Source organism: Lepisma saccharinum, chromosome 11 (genome assembly GCF_977018435.1).
Source record: "Lepisma saccharinum chromosome 11, izLepSacc3.1, whole genome shotgun sequence".
Taxonomy (NCBI): Eukaryota; Metazoa; Arthropoda; class Insecta; order Zygentoma; family Lepismatidae; genus Lepisma; species Lepisma saccharinum.
Window position 1 is genome coordinate 74691433 of NC_139239.1, and position 20938 is coordinate 74712370.

The following is a 20938-nucleotide window of genomic DNA, read 5'->3' on the forward strand; positions in this document are numbered from 1 at the left end:
TGTGTGTTTGTTAAAGTCTCGAGGTATTGCTTTTGCGAATTCCATCTATTGAAAAGCGGAATGTCGTCCCTGTGCTGTGGTGTGATACAGTAGTGAAGTGCATTATGGAATAAAATGAGTGTGATTGTGAGGTGGGGTGGAGAACTTGTTGAAGACGCCGTTGTCCAGCAAGGATTTTGCTGCCAAGAAGAAACTTGTGGACATAGGAAGGCCCACCCCTTCCTTCTCTAGCAGACATAGTAACAGAAACGAAAAATAAAGTGCGCCGATTTTGCGATTCATGTTACGGAGCTGATACTTGGTTATGCGGTTGTAAAAAGTATTCAGCACTTTTCTGTTTCCTTCTGCTTTCGTTTGTTTATTATTATTATTATTCATTTTATCTAACTTTGCATATTTTTTATCGATACGTTACTCATTGTGATATGAATAACACTGACTTAATTATCAGATATCCAGAATTTTTGATTTGGTGAAAAATTCCAGGGAAGTGTTCTGAAAAAATTGGGGGGGGAGGGGTCGATGTGTGTGGATAAATCACTAACCATGTCAGCCCAAAAATAAGCACAACGGGAAATAGCCTTCGTCATGCTAGACTTACACTGTTGGAAAGGTCACGCCCCGCCACTGGGCCCCATACCTTTGTATGGTATTTGGGTGCATTGAATCGTCTGCCCCCCCCCCCCCCCCAAATATATCCTCAACAGAATGTTTTTCCTGGCGTCATCACTGATCTGAAGTATTTATTTATCATACCTCAATATTTAAAAGAAAATAACATTTAATACTTTGATCTCTTCTTTTTGATTGAACTAAAATAACAGTGAAAAATGATAGAAATTGGCCTAGGGAAACTATCACTTCCGTTTTCGTTCGGTGATGATAAATATCAATCAGGTTTTAGTGACGTTCCAGGAAGTGGCCATCTTGCTTGTGTCAGGGTTAAAAACTGTTTATGATCTGTGTTGTAGGAGGAGGAGAAGTGATCTGTTCCTTTCAGGCGAAAATGAAGAGAGACAGTGAAGTTTGGAGTACTTGTGCAAAGCTATGAAGGAAAAATACGAAGTTTGTAAATTGATTCCAGAAAAGACATACTGTTGAGTGGGCCAATGCGCTGCTTTTGTGCATGTTGGCTAGCCACTGGAATCTCCTGTGGCCATGAAATTGTAAGCCTATGTATAGTCAAAGTTGTAAATATATGCCTTCATTCAGTTTTATAGTTGTAGTAAATCTAAGGAACAGTTCTATTCACTCGATATCAAGACCAAAATCATAGCAGAAGTTGCGCCCAAAGTAACTTATTAATTAGGAAAAATGAAGAAGCTTTTTTCTAAGATAGAAACTAAAATTGACAATACAGCAAAGGAGCCAAATACTTTCGTTGGAAAGACTTTTGTTGTAGGAAGAATAAACGTGACAGTGGAAGATGTGCTAGCTGAAGGTAAGTGTAAATATTCAATAATGAAGCGTTTCTTAGTCCAGTTTACTACGAATTTTCCAGAAACTTAGTATAGTCATGTAGTAGTGGTGTTCGTAGGTAAAAAATATTCTGTGTGCATTTGTTTATCATGTACAGGACGAGGTTAGATCTGGACCTTGGGCACACAATTTTGAGGCCACAAAACTTTACTCCATTGCAATATGATCTGTGCAATTCACTTGGTAAAACTTTGATAGCATCCCAACACCTCTCACTCTTTTATTTCGTCATTTTTAACATTCGTTATTACCTATTCTGCATTGCGAAAGATTCTTTAAGGTGGTATTTTGCTTTCTTCACGAAAAAAGTTCAATTTTTGACATAAAGAGTAATTATTAAACCATTGACGTTAACCTCGCAAACCATTGATGTTAGCCCCAAAAATTCACGATAGCCCCACAAACCATCATGGGGACGAGGTATGCCTATGAGGTTAGGTTAGGCCTGTTAGGTTAGATTCCATTAGCACCCCTTTCGTTCAATTTAGCATATATGGACAACATCGGTTTTTCTCGATGAAAGAAAATACCAACAAGAACTTCTAAAATGCTACAGAAACTCATTTCGGTATGTAGTTTCTTGTGTAAAAATGAAGAAATCCGTTGGGATGCTATCGGAGTTTTACTCTTCACATGATTTATTTTTCCAATTCAGACAATCAAAACAAAGACTGGAGCAATTTTACAATACCGGACTATTCTCCGAATTCGTTCATATTTCGCATACTTAATGATTTTGGGCTCCTGATCACGAATCTGCAGTTAATATTTGGGGGCCACGTCCAGAAATTTGAAAAAAAAAAGTGTCCGTAATAGCAACCGACAATGAAGGGGTATAGGGGGTGTGGGGTTAACGCCCCACACTTTCTTGATCCAGTTCTGAGTGGGGGTGATGTGATCAGAATCATGCCCCTGACTGCCTTTACCTCCCAGGGTTTCCCCCAGGTACCCATATCATTCGATGCTGGGTGGGTGCCACTTCCAACATTAGAAAATTTCCCGGATTTTAACCGGCCGGAGATCGAACCCGGGACCTTTAGCATGGTAGTCAGATGCGTTACCGACTGAGCCACCGCGGCACTTTGGAGAAACTTATTTGTACTGATTAGCTCCACTAGTTATTATTCACCAGATAAATTGTGGGCCCAGGTTTCTTTTGTTTTATTGCAATATCATCATGCTACATATAAATTTTTTACATGGTTCGATTTCGATTTAAGTCTTTTAACACATACTGTGGAGTTTTAGCAATTACTTACTGCATGTCTCCTTGGTACAGGTGTTTCACTTCCATATACTTCTGTGTAATTCTGTACTTACCAACAACCATACATTTACTATCATCTTTTAGTATGAACTGCCCTCCTGCCTAGGTCACATGTGTGAGATACGAAGGGGTTAATGGTATCCATTCATGGAATCTCTTTGTTTATCATGCGGTGTTCAGATGTGTACTTTCTTCTTGTTGCTAAAATGATTGAAGATTTTGTTCAAAAATGCTTTCGTAGTTAGGTTAGGCAGGTAAGTTTTAAATAAATAATAAAGATTTTGTAGATATCAGAAGAAGGAAATAGGAAAACAGAGAAAAGGAAGAGGAAGGGATTATCTATGAAGTGAAATGTAAAGAATGTCAGAGTGTGTACATAGGAGAAACGAAAAAGAGGCTGAAAGACAGTTTGAAACAACATAGGGATGATGTACGACTTAAGAGAGAGAGAAATGCAATATTTAAACACACGAGAGAAACAGGACATGACATAGAGTGGGATGAGGCTAAGCAGATAGGAAGGAGAAGTGAATACTAGTGAGAAAATGGAAGGAGGCCAAGGAAACAGAGAAGAAAGGTGAAGAAGATGCAATGAACTGGAATGGGGGACTGAAGTTAAACAAAGAATGGAAGAGTGTGTTAGAAAGAGTGGAAAGGACAAGAGAGAAGGAGGAAGAAGAATGAAGGAAATAGAGTGTGAGATAGAGTCCAGCGACATTCTCTTTCAGGTGAAAGTACAGGTGACAAGGGAAAGCCACCTGCTAGATTGTTCCAGAACTACTTTCTAATAGTCTGGAGGGGAGTATTTTTGTGTACACATATCTTCCTTTTTTGTACCTTGTTACATTTGTACTTGGGGCAGAGTCTGAAGAAGACCTTGCTAGAAGGTTGAAACGTTACGTTTAGTTTGTTTTATAATAAATTAAATTTCTGCCTTGGTCAGCATATTGAGTTTTTCATCTTTTAACTTGCTTATCAGATATAACCTCAGTTATACTATTTTATATTGAACTTTATCTAAAGTGGAAAATCTATTATCAAAACCGTTTACATTTGTATTGAGCATAAAATTTTTGTACTCTGGTTTTCAAGTATATCATCAAGTCGTGATGTATTTTGGCCACCTAGTACAGTGGTTCTCAACTGTTGGGAGACCACAGTGCAGTATATTCCTTTTATAAAAGTCTATGTCCTGCTCAAAATTTTTACTTCTTTCTAATTTTTAATATTTTATACATTAATATTAACCCTTGGAATTAAATATTAACAAATAAATTATGGCATATTTATTAGGGATAAAATTTATTCTTCCAATATAATTACAGTAAAATTGATCCTAGTGGATACCTCCAAATAAGACATATTTAATTTCCTAGAAGAAATACATGGGGGACATTCTCATTAATGGTACCAGACACTGAAAATTACATCTCTGTGTCAATTTAACATTTCCAAATATGAATAGTATGAAAAATGTCAGTTGTGGAATTTGGATGTAACTTGCAACAATGGGCAAAATGTTGAATGACAGAAAATTCAAATAATTCACTACAAATCGAAAAAGTCAAATTCATCAGTATTATTGAGAAAGAGAAGCTTTGGTTTTAAGATATGTCCATACAATTTGCAGTGAGAAGAATGTAGATCAGTAAAGAAACAATGTATCCTGAACTGAAAATGAAAAATCTTGCTGGCAAATGGCCTTTTTGCAATAACACTTGACTTGAAAGTTGGTAATTTTACTTTCCAGTAGAGCTGAGCCGATACCACCATTTACTGATACCGATACCATGACCAATTCCTACCGATACTTGTATAATTACAATATAAAATAACGAAGGCTAGTTACTGAGTCATACTAACTCGTCACATCACTAGGCGTGTATCTAGAAATATATTTGGGGAGCCAATCTGAACCAAGTGTCTCAGAAATATAATAATAAAAGTGTTTCTATTTAATATGTTAATATAATTATAGGTCTATTCATAATAAGATGTAAATTAATTAATTAGTACTTAATTTCTCCAATGCGTATGGAGTATTGTTGTAACCACAGACTAAGAAACGAAGGAAAGACAATGTTAATACCTATTTTGTTCTTTGTTTCTCGACTAGAAAATATAGTTATTACATAACTAGTAAAAATATGCTATCAAATCAGAGATAAACAGGAAATATTCATCATGTAGCTTACGTGTAGTTACGACCGCTAACATTTGTGTAAAAACAACTGTCATGGCAGGACAATTAATGTCAAAAAAGTAAAAAAAACATTGAATATTTATTGAATAACAAGAAGAATTATGGTACATTATTGTAAGTAGTGGTGTACATAAATCTTTAGAGGGGCCTCCCCGATGGTGTAGTGGTAACGCTGTCACCTTGTAATTAATAGATCCTGGGTTCGATACTCGGTCAGTGGAGGCACATAGTGGTTTGGTCCCACTTTAAAATGAAGGTCCAGTCCCGATTAGCCTATCTGTGCATGAAGTGGACGTGAAACAAAAACTCAATCTTCTTTAGTACTGTCATTCAAAGCTGAATGTTCCCAATCTAATCTCTGCGGAAATAAATAACCCTCATTGGCCGATACCGGCAGTCGCACAAAAGACTGACAAGAAGAAATTGCTGAATCCATTTCCCTCTTGAACACAGATAAAACAAAGCTAATTTCACAGTGATCTTCATCACTCTTTTCCAAGAACTCCGTAACCACCTAACCCAGCATTAGGGCGGCGGGTGGTTTAAAAACATCCACGAGCTTCAAGCAAGAATTGGCAATGAATGATTTCCCACAGCATTAACTAATCAGTTACATGCCTTCATGGTCACATTTGGGTTCAGTTTTCACTTACCCATGCCTTTGATCTTGCCATCTGCTTCCCTGTAGGGTGGGGCTTTATCCTGTGTTTCTAGGAAAATCTATGGAACTTCCTGTGCTGGTCTCCCAATCTGTCACGAGGAAGGGTGAACAAATTTTTAAAAAGGACAAATATTGAGATGAGCTGTTGCCTTTGCCCGTTTTTCTAGCCACTGAAAATATTTGGTATCGGATATTATTGGTAAATGAAAAACAACCGATACTCACCGATGCCGATACTACTGGTATCTGCTGGCTCAGCCCTATTTTCGAGTGGTTCTGTTATGTTTGTAAAGAATATCTGATAATTTCAAACCACCTATAGCTATCCAAAAATAGTAAAATGAGGGAACATTGTGTAAAATTGCACATACATCATTGGAAACGTAAAATTTACATGTGCGATGTTTGAACAGCTGGTCCACCAGCACACTGAAACAGCAACTAACATTTCATTTCCCTGAAAGAAAGGTAATATTTCAGTTTGTCTTTTTTGTTCATTTACACCTGCAGCAAAATGACTTCAGACCTCATGTGAAATGTGCCGTAGTAAGCGGTCTATCAATTTTTAGCCTTGTATCTAGTGTTATTATGTTCCGAAAACTAAATTGTTTCTGCATGAACATATCTGGCAACAGTGTATTACTGCTGATAAGTGAGCATTTCATTTTCTATTGTTAGTTGACACAGGAAGGGTGACTTTCTGCTGTAGTGTGTGTGACAAATTGCTGTGTTTTTGTGTGGTGGATATTTTCCTACTGTATTTGTGTTGGATATTTGACTACTGTACAGGTGTATTTGTGATATGCCGGGAAAGTACTGTAGTAGTGTGGAAAAAGCCAGCATTATTGCATGGTAAAGTGAAAACGTCCCAATAAAGACGATGTAAACAAACAGGTCGTGCAAAATCAACCATAATGAAGGTACTGGCAGCCGCCAGAGGCCTGGCTCGGACTGTCATTCCAAAGCACAAATTCGGTGGTGGGAGGCAAAGAAAAACAACCAAATCTACAGACGCTGTCCTAATGAGAGAAATAAAGAAAAACCCTCGACTGACAGCATCAGAACTTAAAGAAATGCACCCGAGTCTGCTGGAAAACATTAGTGTTCGCATGACCCAGCACCATTTACAGAAAGACTTGGATTTTCCGTATCATACTGCTGCTAAGAAGCCACCAGCATGAAGAAAGACCATCTTGCTTTTGCAAGGAGATATGAACAGTGGAGGAAAGTCATGTTTTCCAATGAAAGCTCATTCCAACTGTTCCGAATGGGAGCTGCTAAGATCGATACTACCCAAAGTATACGGTTCAGACCGTTAAGCACTCCCAGTCTGTAATGGTGTGGGGCTGATTTTCAGGTGAAATGGGTAGGGCAGGTAGACCGATATATCAACGTTCTTAAGGACCATTTAGTGGATATGCTTCAGATCCACGAGTGTGATCTTTTCATGCATGATAACACTATTGTCACACGGCTAAGAAGGTAAGGAAATGGCTTGAGAAACAACAGATAAAGATGCTAGAGTGGCCTCGGAATTGATCTCAACCCAATTGAAAATTGTTGGCATTGTATGAAACAATTCCTGGGAAAGATGATGATTCAGAACCTACAGACCCTCCAAACAGAACTAAAGAAAATGTGGTGCATTGACTTGAACTTAAATTACTTCCGAAGTCTTTGTGATTGATTCCATGCCCAAGCGCATCCAAATGGTTCTAAAAAATAAAGGCAACATGACTCTGTACTAATGTATGCATTTTTTGCTGTATCTAATAGCTTTTCACATGTATTTTTTGTGCTTTTGTTATGAGGTCTGAAGTCATTTTGCGGTGGGTTTATATACGAGGAGCGTTAAAGTCAATCGGGGACTTATTTTTTTTCCAGGCTTAAATAGACGCCTAGGCTGGAGGTTTTGTATGCAGTAGGAAGTGGCAACTGTGTGCTGTTACTGGTAGGCAGCGCTTATTTCCCGTGCTTCTGCATAGACCGTTATTCAAGATGGCGGACAACAGTGTGGACGTCTACATGGAACAGCGTGTTGTGATGAAGTTTTTTAGTGAACGAGGACAGAAAACCTGCTGAAGTTTACAGAAGACTTCAGGCTCAGTACGGTGATGAGACACTCTGTCGCAGTAAGACATTTGAATGGTGTAAGCGCTTCAAAGATGGCCGTATCTTTATTACTGACGATCCTGGTCGTGGTGGATCACAGCCCACGCCAGTCATTCCTGGGAACATTCAGCACGTGGAGCAGCTGATCCTGGACAATCGTCGCATAACCTGTCGTGAAATTGCAAGTATCAATACTATACTATCAACAGTGAGTATTACCGCAGTGTTCTGCGTGATGTGCATAAGAGTTTATGGAAGAAACGTCCGGGTTTCATCACAAAGGGTGTTTTCTTTTTGCAAGACAATGCACGACAGCATACCGCTCAACGCACATTCCAAACATTCCAGGAAATCTGCTGGGAGATATTACCACACCCTCCTATAGTCCTGACTTAGCACCAAGTGATTTTCACCTGTTTGGAACCCTGAAGGAATTCCTTAGAGGAAAACATTTCTACACTGGTGATGAAGTGAAGAATGCTGTCCTACAATGGTTCCGCCGTAATGATAAATCTTTCTATGCCGAAGCATTCCAGTCGTTAGTTAATCGCTGGGATAAGTGTATAACTGTAGCAGGAGGTTATGTGGAAAAATAAATCCAGTTACCACACGTTGAAATTTGTTCTTCTATTTGTTTTAAAAAAAAGTCCCCGATTGACTTGAACGACCCTCGTACATATGAAGGTATGACATACACAAATTACAATGCAATAGGAGTTTTGGATGTCAAAAGGCATCATAGGAAGCCTGCAGCATTTTTCTGGGAATTCTGAAGGAACATGGAAAGAAATTAGGACTTTCATCCTACCTGATTTTTTGTCTGATGATGTGGTGTGACATTTTGTCGGACAAACTTTTAGACTGAGATATTTGCCAGACATCACGGTTCGACATTTGTCATTCTCAACATCCAGCAAACCACACATGCATCATGTTCTTGTGAATTCAATTGTTGGATGTCTCAGTATGAAATTTTTTTGTCATGAAGAACGTTTTGTCAGATACAACATCCAACATAAATTGCAACCATAAATGGAACCTCAGACTGCTGCAAATGTGCCACTGGAATTTTATTCCTCTTTTGGCTCAGTTTACCTTATTACAAATACTGATTTTACACCAGTTAACACATGTTTACAATGACACTGAACTATTCTTCAAAATCAAGAAGAAACAAACAAATCAAGATATGCCTAGTGAAGAATGTCACAACAAAGTAAAACAGGAATCTGTATGGATAACCGTTATAAAAATTTGACATGCTCCCAACCTGTTTTCTGCTACCCTCACGTGGGGAGTCAACCTCCCTTCTCTCTCCTTTTGTTTTAACCTCACCAGAAATTATTATTAATCTACCACTGAGGGATGTTAATGTCCAATGTTATGAATAAAAAAACAATAAATAGGTAAATGTTTTAATATAATTTCTTGAATCATTCAATCCTAAAAACATATCCCTTTTGCCAGTAATCCATGTACCTCTGTCAACCCAACTGAATTTTCACTTCACACATTTTTATTGAATTTATTAGACTTTCTCTTTATATGTAAACTTCCAGAAGCTGTTGTCAATAGTGTGTTCCTGTTTTAATATTTGATTAGCTAAATCAGACACCTGTACAAGTCAGAAGATTACGCATGAATAAAAGGTATTGAGATAAAGCCTCATTTAAATGAATTATGAAATTGAATTCCAATAACTGTCTTGTTCAATAATGGCAATTTAGATTGTAACAATACTGCTGATGTTCAAGAGAGTCATTAAAACTGAGAAGTGTCAGTGACAGCAATGGATAACAGGTGAAAACTCACTCCTGATCACAGTATTATTTTTTACTTCTTTTTAAAGTTCTTTTTAAAGTTCAATTAATTAACATGAATAAAACATGTTTTTCAATTACTGTTGTAATGCATGATCTTATTTTTTTTTTCAGGTGGCTTTGCAGTTGTGTTTTTAGCAAAAGCCAGTAATGGTGTACGGTATGCATTGAAACGTATGTATGTAAACAATGAACATGACCTCAGCATTTCAAAACGTGAGATACAGATAGCTGTAAGTAATATTCTTTCTTATCATTTATCATTTTCCAGTTTTAGGCAATGACTATTAAATCCTTGTTTAATAAAGTGGTTTATGTAGCACTTTAGAGGAAATGAAAATTTTATAGAGAGTTGTAAAAAGTAAATTTCACGCAAATAATTAAAATTGTTCTTGTGCTTGCTTTTTTTGAGTTTGGGATGTTAGGGAATGTTCTTGAATGGGTGTGGAATATGTACTCTTTGTTCACTAAAAATGATGTGAGCTATTGAATATTTATTCACAGAGAATCAGGATAATTCATTTTGTGAACTTGGAATATTTTGAAATGTCAGAGTTATATAGTATTTGAAATTATTTTTTTCCATTTTAATCTCAAGTATTTATTTTTCATAGTTATTTTTAACATGTTTGTTTTGTTTAGTCATCATCCTTCGCTGGGTCTGCATAGAAGTCAAGCATCTGCATTTTCTTCTGAGAGGTAAACTCCTCTCACCATTCCTCTCTTTTCATGGTCTTGCAATCTTGTCCTCTTCTCCTAACACTCTTCGCTATCTGTTCTTTCCAACGACATCTTGGTCTCCCCCTTGGCCTTATTTTCACTCCTTGTGCATTGTAAGATCTTACTGTTAGTCTTTCTGCATCCATCCTCTTCATGTGTCCGAACCATCTCATCTGTGTCTGATCTATTCTGCCCTGAAACTTCACCCCCCCCCCCCAATCTGTCGGATCTCCTCATTCCTTATTCTATCCCTTCTATCCTTCCAAATATACTGATTTCATCTTCACTGCCTGCATCTTTCTTTTGTCTCTCTCTGTCAGTGTCCAAGTCTTTGCTCCACACATAATTATCGGCACATATTACCTTCTTGCATTTCATAGGTACATCCCTGTCCCTATTAATCTTCAAACGCTTTGATAGTCCACCACCTGTTTGTCATCTTTTGTTTACCTCCTCATCGGTTCTTCCCCTCCTCTCAATTATGATTCCTAGATATTTGAAACTCTCCACTACCCTCAACTCTTCCGTGGCCACCTTTATTCTTGGTATATTTCTGGCTCTGTTTCTTGTAGTTATTAGCACATCACTCTTTTCTGCACTGAATTTCATTCCTGCTCTTCTGATTTCCTCATTCCAACTATCAACCTGTCTCTGTACTTCTTCTTTCCTGTTTCCCCATATTACCAACTCATCAGCAAACAACAGTGCCTTCATTTCTTCCTCTCCTATCTTCTTCCTCACATCTTCGTTAATTGCATTCATTGCAATTATGAAGATCAGTGGAGAAAGAGTGCTTCCCTGTTTTAGTCAATTACTTACACTGAACCACTCTGTTCTTCCTACTGGCATCTTCACACAGCTCTGGTTGGCCTTCTATGTGCTCTACACACTATCTCTTCCTCCACCCCTTTCTCTCTTAGAGCCTTCCAAATCTTTGTTCTGTTCATTCTATCATATGCTTTTTCTATATCTAGGAATGTCATAATCAAATCATTTCCATTCTCGTAGTGCCTTTCTTGTAATTGCCTTATGGTGAATATGAGATCTACTGTTGACCTGCCTCTTCTAAACCCATACTGTTCCTCTCTCATGTTCAGCTCTGTTACTTCTCTTTTCTCTAATATTTTCTGATACACCTTTGCTGAGTGGCACATAAGTGTTATTCCTCTGTAGTTTTTACATTCCTTTCTGTCACCCTTCTTGAATATAGGAACTATTAGTCCCTTTGTCCAATCTCTTGGCACTTCTCTCTCTTGCTACACTGTTTTCAACACACTGTACAGCCACTGCACACAAATCACTCCTGCTCCTAGTATCATTTCCACTGGCACTTCATGTACTTCAGGTGCTCTAACTCTCTTCATTCTCTTCAGAGCTTCCTCCACTTCTTTCCATGTGAGATTAATTTTTTCCTTCACTTCATGTTCATTTCCTTTTTTCACGTTCAGCAATTTCTCAACATTCCCCTTATTTCTTCATCCTCTTCTACAACGTTTCCCCTTTCATCCCTTAGCTTACATCTGTCTTCCCTTTCTCTTCTCCTTTCTCTCACTAATCCATACAATACTTTCTTGTTCCCATCTACATCATCTTCTAGCTCTTTGGCCCATTCTTCCATCCACTTTCCTCTTTCTTCTTTGCCATGTACCCTTTTCTTGCATTTTGTGATTTAACTTTGAATTATTTTCTAAATGCATCATTTTTGTTTTTCACTGCCTCTCTAGTGCTTTCATTCCACCATGGTGTTTAGTATTGTGTTTTAATGTTATGATTAGACCTCGGATTTTTAGGTTCTAGAAAGTGTGCTTTTAGATTCCTAAAATAGGCTAAAATCCTAAAATAGGTTTGAAAAATCTTGTTAGGCTCGAAAAATCTTGAAGTAGGTTCAAAATAACTTCAAATAGTTCAAATTCCTGAAAAATGCTGATTAGGTATAGTCACCTGTAATGAAAATGGATCACCTATATCCTGAAATACGCACTATCTTGCATAATGTCATGTGTGTTGCCTAACCCTACGGCAATGGCAGAACTTACAATTGGAAATTTGCTATTTAAATCCACTCTTCGCCATATAGTTCGGCAAAAATCTTTTTTCATGTTACCCACTATCAAACTCCGCAATTTTGTCTGCGAGGACCATCTTATATGCTGAAAATAATCTTTCAACGAAACATAGTCAGTGGTGCAAACTTCAGTGCTGAAATGTTAGTTTGCAAGGTGTGAATGCCACAAAGCACTCAAGTGATGCGAAAGTGAGCAAGATCAGACCACTTTGGACTGTACAGGTGACAGTGGCACCAGCTATTTTGCTTTGTTTAGAACTTTGAAAAATCACCATGGACTTGGAGGATAGAAAAGCGACAGAGTATGTTTCAAATACGTTCCTCATTGAATTTTTTTGTGACCAAACAAAGCAAATGCCTCTGTGTGACATAAAAATTCTGTAAAACCTTTAAAAATACATAAAAACGTAAAAAGTGCTTGATTTAGGCACTATACAGGGTGTTTCTAAAGGTCGTTTACAACGCTTGGGAGGTGATTCCTCACACGAAAACAAGCAAAAAGTCTAAGTTCCATTTTTACGACAGAGGCTTCGTTTCCGAGATAGGAGCCTCGCAAAAGGTGACAAAGTGAACGTCACACTTAACTGGGACGAATACTATTACAGATAGAGAGGCGGTTCCAAGGGAATCATAAAGGAATCGTATGTGCTCAGTCCGGAAGTCACTATGAAAAGTTCACTGCACGCATGCGCAATGGAGTCCTCAAAGGAATTGGGGATTTCCAGCAACAACAATGCATGGAAAAGGTATGTAACGCAGCAAGAAGGACCGTGACAATGAGAAATGCGTTCAAGACAACACATCCCGACCTCAAACATCAAAACATGACCACCGAACACAAAATCCGAAAAGTTGAGCACGGTTGCATACCCCAGTTACACGCGAGGAATGAACGAATCATGTCATGTGGCATACGAGAGACAGGAGGAGGGAAAGAAAAACACAATATCAGATGATTGCGACAACGTGTATTTTTACACGGGACAACTGCGTAATATCCCCCCCCCCCCACACACACAACAAACAACAAATGCTACAATATCTTACGCACAGACAGTCCGTGTCACTGTACACCAACTGAAGATGTCACTTTCACCACACAAAGGGGGTGGGGAGCAATACCAAAAGTGTTCTCACTGGTATTTGCCGAGGGCAATAATCACAGACGGTTTTCAAAATGTGTGCCGTTTACTTCTACGCAGAGATGACAGCGACGAATCAAGGATTGTCGAGTACGAGCAAACAAGCCAGGTGTATCTGCTACCGTCGCGGCAGCGACGTTGATGCGAGCAACGAGGTCCTCAGCTGATGTGACAGGTGTGTCGTATACGAGGGTTTTCATTTCTCCCCAGAAGAAAAAATCGAGAGGGTTGAGATCTGGCGACCTCGGTGGCCAAGGCACAGGCTCATCCCTACCAATGAACCTATTGCGAAACACGTCATGCAGGAAATGTCGTACATTACGATCGAAATGAGCTGGTGCACCATCGTGTTGGTACCACATTTCTTGCCGCAGTGCCAAAGGTACGGTCTCCAACAGTTCAGGCAGAACCTCACTAAGAAATGCATGATACGTGCGACCATTCAGGCGAACAGGGAGAATGTATGGTCCAATTAAATGATCATGTACTATCCTGCACCACACATTCACTGAAAACCTGTGCTGGTGATGGGCCACAAAAAGTGCATGTGGGTTGTCAAAGTCCCATACATGACTGTTTCTACTATTGAAGACATCCATCCTGGTGAAAATGGCTTCATCTGTCCACAATACGTTTGCCCCGAAGTGAGGGTTTGTGTCCAGCTGATGCAACAACCATTGGCAAAACTCCATACGAGGGCGAAAGTCACGAGGTAACAGTTCTTGTACTTTCTGCAGTTTAAAAGGGTGCATTCCTTCATCTGACAACACTCGCCAAACATTCACATGAGACGTGTTTCGTGCCCGAGCGAGCACTCGCGTACTGGTGCCAGGATGTTCTGCGACCGCTGTTAACACATCTTCTGCAAACTGATGTGTGCGTACACTTCGGGGTCTTCCAACTTCTTGTCGCGGTGGTAACACTGACCCTGTTTCACGCAGTCGACTGTCCACTACCTGAAAGAAGGTGTGAGACGGTAAACGTCTATGTGGAAAGCGTTCTCCATAAAGACGCCTTGCCTCACGGCTATTACCACGTGCCTCCCCATACATGAGATGCATGTCTGCTAGCTGCTGGGTCGTATACGCAGCCATCTGTGTAATAGGGAGCTGGAACTGCAAAGTATTGTTTTTGTTTAACACTGGCACACTGCACAAATTGGCCGTATCACCGTATGAACACCACAGACCAATTGTTGCGATACTTGACTTGCCCACTCCACCACGTCAACTTCTTTCAATGCAACATACTAGTACTCTTCAATGCGTATGACAACCTAGAGCGAACTGCTGATCATATCCCAGCACCTGCAACACGATTGGGACGACTGCCGGAGAGAACCAACCCTTCGAGCTCCTCTCGCGGGAACAGCAGTCATGAAGGTCAAACGTAGACTACGAGAGCCAGACTTGCCTGTGCAGCGCTTCCAAAACTGGTCTCTTTTACGTCACAATGATCGCGTGCGAACACTTTTGGTATTGCTCCCCACCCCCTTTGTGTGGTGAAAGTGACATCTTCAGTTGGTGTACAGTGACACGGACTGTCTGTGCGTAAGATATTGTAGCATTTGTTGTTTGTTGTGTGTGTGTGGGGGGGGGGGGGGATATTACGTAGTTGTCGCGTGTAAAAATACACGTCGCAATCATCTGATATTGTGTTTTTCTTTCTCTCCTCCTGTCTCTCGTATGCCACATGACATGATTCGTTCATTCCTCGCGTGTAACTGGGGTATGCAACCGTGCTCAACTTTTCGGATTTTGTGTTCGGTGGTCATGTTTTGATGTTTGAGGTCGGGATGTGTTGTCTTGAACGCATTTCTCATTGTCACGGTCCTTCTTGCTGCGTTACATACCTTTTCCATGCATTGTTGTTGCTGGAAATCCCCAATTCCTTTGAGGACTCCATTGCGCATGCGTGCAGTGAACTTTTCATAGTGACTTCCGGACTGAGCACATACGATTCCTTTATGATTCCCTTGGAACCGCCTCTCTATCTGTGATAGTATTCGTCCCAGTTAGGTGTGACGTTCACTTTGTCACCTTTTGCGAGGCTCCTATCTCGGAAACGAAGCCTCTGTCGTAAAAATGGAACTTAGACTTTTTGCTTGTTTTCGTGTGAGGAATCACCTCCCAAGCGTTGTAAACGACCTTTAGAAACACCCTGTATAACTTCATCAGTTGTTACATTTTTTAATGAAATGCTGACATAACTTATTATTTCTTACATACCTGTATAGGAAAAAATAGGTTAAAAACCTAAAATCCGAGGCCTAGTTATGATTCACATCAGCTACAGGGATTTTTTTTGTCCTTAGATGAAATTTTTGGCATTTCCCCAGACCCTAGGACATCTCATCTATGTTGAATTTACTTCTCAGAAATCTTCTCTTGAACCAATATTTTCAATCAAAATAGAATAATTAAATAAACTTTCTTGTTAACAGTATCAGAGATAATTTGGTGAAGAAACAATTTTGTTCATGATTTAAAAGCTGTGTGACCATGTGCATTTTAAATGAAATACTAATATAAAAAAATAAAATATGTATTTTTGTTTGGAAATTCTGTATTCAGCCCACTCTTCACAAACGTATTTAGATTTTTCAGGAGCAAAAAGAATAACAAATCTTTTCCTCATGAAAAAGACACACTTTTTATTATACTCATGGAAAAGACTCAGAATTTTGTAAAAGCATTTATATACTTGTGAAACACAAAATTTGTGTACTTGCCAGGATTAAAACTAAAAACACATTTCTCCTCTTCCTCTCAATTGGTTTCTTTTTTTTGGAATACTTCATTTTTCTAATTTATTTTCAATAAATGTAAATCTTATTTGTTTTTCATTTACCAAGTAATTTTTTTAATGCTCATATTTTTTTCAACCAAACGCTTCAGTGATCTGTGGACAGTATGTGAGAAAGTTAGCTGTAATGAGTTGCACTGAGATTTTTTACTTCTAGTTTTAGTTACTGCAAGCTTTGTCTCCTTGCTGTCAAAAAGAACAAAATTGACTATTGATAATCTTTCTTTACACTGAAGTATTTCTATTGTTCAAACTTTTTTTTGTGCCAAACATTGTGATTGCATATTAAAAATATGCTTAACGATACTTTCCCATTTCATTTTTTCAGAGTAATTTGAGTGGCCACAAAAATATCATAGGATATGTTGATTCTAGTATTACTCATACAGGGAATGGTGTTTATGAAGTTCTTCTCTTGATGCCTTATTGTAGAACTCATGTATTGCAGATGATGAATGGAAGGTGAGTATATAAACATATAGTTAGAAATATTTCATGAATCATACCATGCTTGCATGTTAAACTCATGCTTTTGCTGAATAATTTTAAAACCAAGTTTGACAAGACAAGCACATGTATTAACCAAGTGGATGGTGGCCACCGAAATATTTCGCAGATATATCTTTAGTAACTGGGTTACATCTTATAAAGTATTAATCTTAAGGGGATAGTATCCTGACCCTCTGTAAGTTCTTAAAGAAAGAAAAAAACCTGTAGAAGTATTAAGGCTCAACTAGACCTTTGGCAGCCGTCAAGGCGAATTTTTCAATAGTTTAATAGTCTCAAGTAATCATGAACTATTGATAATATCTAGATACCACCACCTGATGGCACAGTGGTAGCATCATCGCCTTGCAATCAAAGGGTCCCGGGTTCTATACCCAGTGGAGGCACATAGTGGTTCTTATCCCACTTTAAACTGTAGGTCCAGCTCCTATTAGTCTATCTGTGCATAAAGTGGAATTAAGGGACATTTCGAACATTAATGGAATAAAGTAGAATTTGATGGACTGTTAAGTCCTACTTTTACAAAAACTTGACTTGCATCCATGGTTTCTGACATTATTAGATTATGCATAAATGAAATGTCCTTGTTTTTTTGACCAGTCCCCATGGCAGAGTGGTTAGCACATCGCACTTCGATGCCAGGGGTTCTGGGTTTGAATCCCGGCCTATGCATTTGTGTTTGTGAGTGTGCATTCATCAATTTCATCATATCATCACTCATCCCCATCTTAGCCAAAAGTGGCATAAAAAGTAGGGCTGAGCCGATACCGATGCTGATGTATCGGTATGGGAAAGTATCGGTTGAAAGGGGTCCGCAAAAATGCTGCGCAACACTTTCGCGGAGTGTAATTGTCCTTGAAATTATGCATGATTCAAACTTTCTTTATATTTTGCACCGATTTTGCATGGAAAACTATATTTTTTAATTGCATTATATCTCTTTTAACATTCTGATGCAATTCTTGAATATTCTGAAGCAAATTTCTTGGTAAATTGATGCATATAATTGGAGAAGAATATTTACACACCAATATTGATAAATATTTTTAACAAATTTTAATTATTGTAATTTTCAAGTATTGGTATCGGTGGGAATCTGTGAGAGTATCGGTATCGGTATTAGTTAAAAGTGGTATTGGCTCAGCCCTAATAAAAAGCGAAGTAAAATAAATCAAATCAATCAATCAATCCTTTTTTTTCAGGTTGCAATCTGGTTTTATTGAACAAGAAGTTTTGCAGATTTTCTGTGATATATGTGAAGCTGTTTCACGTTTGCATCACTGTCAAACTCCAATTATTCATAGAGATTTAAAGGTAAGTGTTTTGGTGGCATTGCTAATTTGTGATTAATGCAGGTGTTCTCACAGTAGTGGCCATTCAGACAGTTCTCAGGGGCTTCGAGTCTTCTGAACTAACATGGTTATTAACCCAGGAGAGCCTCCTCATTCATGACAGGAAAAGCTTTAACACTAGAGACCCATTGAAGTCTCATGGCAAGGTACTTCAATTAATGAGGTTAGGCCTGCCATTTATGTTCAAGGAACAATTCCAATTTTAAATGGAATCAGTAAAATATTGGTTAATTTTATATTGGTAAGAAAAAAAGTATAATTAAAGTGCTCCCCTGTGCTTTGCATCACGCCATGGAGTCATGTAGGGGGTGTGGAGTTAGGGCCCCACACTTTTTATATTCAATTATTTGTATTGGCAAAAAATTCAAATTGTTCCATTCCTAGTATGTAATTTGGCCCACAAATGGATTGCATTATTATGTAAAGAAATGCATATCATTGTTCTGTCTGTAGTAGTTAATAGGCAAACTTACTCATATAAACTATGTATATTATTTGTTTTAACTTCAATAATGGCTATTTTCCTTTTATTTACAGGTAGAAAATATATTATTAAGTGATAATGGAAATTATGTACTTTGTGACTTTGGCTCAGCAACAGGGAAAATTCTGAATCCTCAGGTCCATGGTGTTGCGGCAGTTGAAGATGAGATAAAGAAATACACAACACTGTCTTACCGTGCACCAGAAATGGTTGATATGTACTGTGGGAAACCTATTACAACCAAAGCAGATATATGGGTATGTAAATCTTTCCACTATGGCCATATTCCCATTCTTTGTGCAGTGAATGCTTTTGCTGGAAGTTTTTCTGGCCCCACCTCAAGCATGCCTGATCTACTCTTCTGCTCTTCCCTGCTGTACCCTCTGTCTACATATTGATTCTGGCTACTTCCTTCGTTGTCCAAGCCTCTGTTCTGCAGTGCCTTTTTCGGTCGAGTCGTTCGCGGAACAGCGGGAAGTAAGATCACAACTGCTGTATGCCGACTTGCCACTGGATGCGTCAGTGCTTCATTATCCAGATAGCTTAGATAGTAAGGTGTTAACAAGTGTTTTAGATTGTTTTGTTTTAGTGTACGTATTACTGGTGTTTTTCTGTAGTGTAATAATGCCACGCTATCCATACAGTTTGAAACAACGCACTTTTATGCATGACTCTTGAGTCATTACAAATTCTTCTAGGGAAGTTAAATTATGTTTTGCAGCAGACTTTCCAGATGTTCCTGTTTCACCGAGACAGTGTTCGCATACTTGTGTGTGAACAAATTTAGGTAATCAGGTCAGGTCAGGACAGGTCGCAACTGTCAATATAATTGTAGGAGCTTATTTCATTACATAGCTAGCGGCTCCAGTTACGTGGATATTGCATCCTGTTTACCAGCAGACGTAATCTTACTTTCTGCTGAGCCAGCTGCCGTTCTGCAGGCGATTCGACCCAATAAGACACTGTACCTAGTCATATCATAAATACTGTTAACAAAGTTAGTAATGAACTACAGGCACAGTGAGCAAGCTAATGTATAATATTTGGTTATTACAAAGGTACAGGTCTTGCCAACACAGAGCGCCAATCACTGTTCAAAATGGCCACCTCTGGCCTTCACACAGGCCCGAAGTATCTGCGGCCAGTCATCGATTGCAGCATGCATGGTCTCTAGAGGAAAGTCCGCCACTGCCTGCACAAGAGAACGCTTGAGACACTCTTGGATGCCTCTTCCTACAGACCATGTCCTCTAAAACAGACCACAACCTGTAGTCCAATGGGCTGAGGTCGGGAGCTGCTGGATTACTAATCAGCTGGAGCAATGAAATCAGGCACATTCCTCTGAAGCCACTCCTGTGTGGTCTTTGCCTTGTGGGCCAGTGTGGAGTCCTGCTGGAAGCTCCACGGCTCATTGTTGAACATGGTGCAGGTCAACGATTTCACAAGTCGCTCCAACACTGTTACTTGGCACACTTTTGCAGATGTTTGTCACACCATGTTCACAGAAGTGGAGGTCAGTTGTGCCATCATACAACCCCCCCCCCCAACCAAACCATCACTGAGGTGGGATGATGGCCTCTGAGGATCCATGGCGTGTTTTCACGAGCTACCTGGGATGTCGAGGCATAAACATGGTCGTTTTGATGATTGTAAGACACTTCAATTGTGAAGATTTTTTGTCCGTGAAAATGATCCTCCTGTGGCCACTATTTGCGTAATGCTGAAGGAGTCTTTTTGTTTTCTGCTCCCTCTGGACCTTAAGCTGTGGAGGAAGTGACCAGTACTTTGCCGATAAGCGTGGAGTCCTAGTCCTGGAGCACACGCGACATCGACATTTTCGAAATGTTCAGCTCTCTAGCCATCACTGCTTGTTTCCTGATTTCGTCGAATCCTCTCCACCACTGCTTTCACGAGTTTCTTGCTCCTCACGCTGCTAGGTCTACCTTTCCTGGGGCGGTCCTCAATTGTCCCTGTGTCACCGTATCTGTTGATGGTCCATGGAACAAACATCCTGCTGATATTCAGCTTTTTCAGGGTGTTGAAAATGTCCGATGGTGATTTTCCAACTTTGTGCAGTGCGATTACTGCCACATGGTTCTCGTATACACTCCACTCCATTCGACTCGCAGTAAAATTCACCTTTGTACTATCACAGCCAAACACATAATGATACTGGTTGTTGTTTGATCCAACATTGCAGGGTTACCTTGCCAACCAGTGTTGCCATCCCTGTCTAAACTTTGTAGCATAATTTATGATATGACTAGGTATATGTAGTCTGGTGCAATTTTCTACTGTTACAAACTTAATGAAAAATGTGC

General features: G+C 39.2%; 1 protein-coding gene across 3 annotated transcripts in view; it reads left to right on the plus strand.

The window, feature by feature from the left end:
• The first annotated feature begins 974 nt into the window (after positions 1-974).
• Nak (Numb-associated kinase) overlaps positions 975-20938 on the plus strand; it is a 110049-nt gene continuing 90085 nt past the window's right edge. For 2 of the 3 annotated variants that reach the window (XM_083131419.1, XM_083131420.1), the window contains exons 1-5: positions 975-1441; positions 9657-9775; positions 16603-16736; positions 17984-18095; positions 18671-18874. In XM_083131419.1, the coding sequence (XP_082987545.1) occupies positions 1315-1441; positions 9657-9775; positions 16603-16736; positions 17984-18095; positions 18671-18874 (696 nt within the window). In that variant the 5' untranslated portion in view covers positions 975-1314. The remainder of the gene's footprint in view (positions 1442-9656; positions 9776-16602; positions 16737-17983; positions 18096-18670; positions 18875-20938) is intronic. The other variant, XM_083131421.1, reaches the window with a different exon arrangement.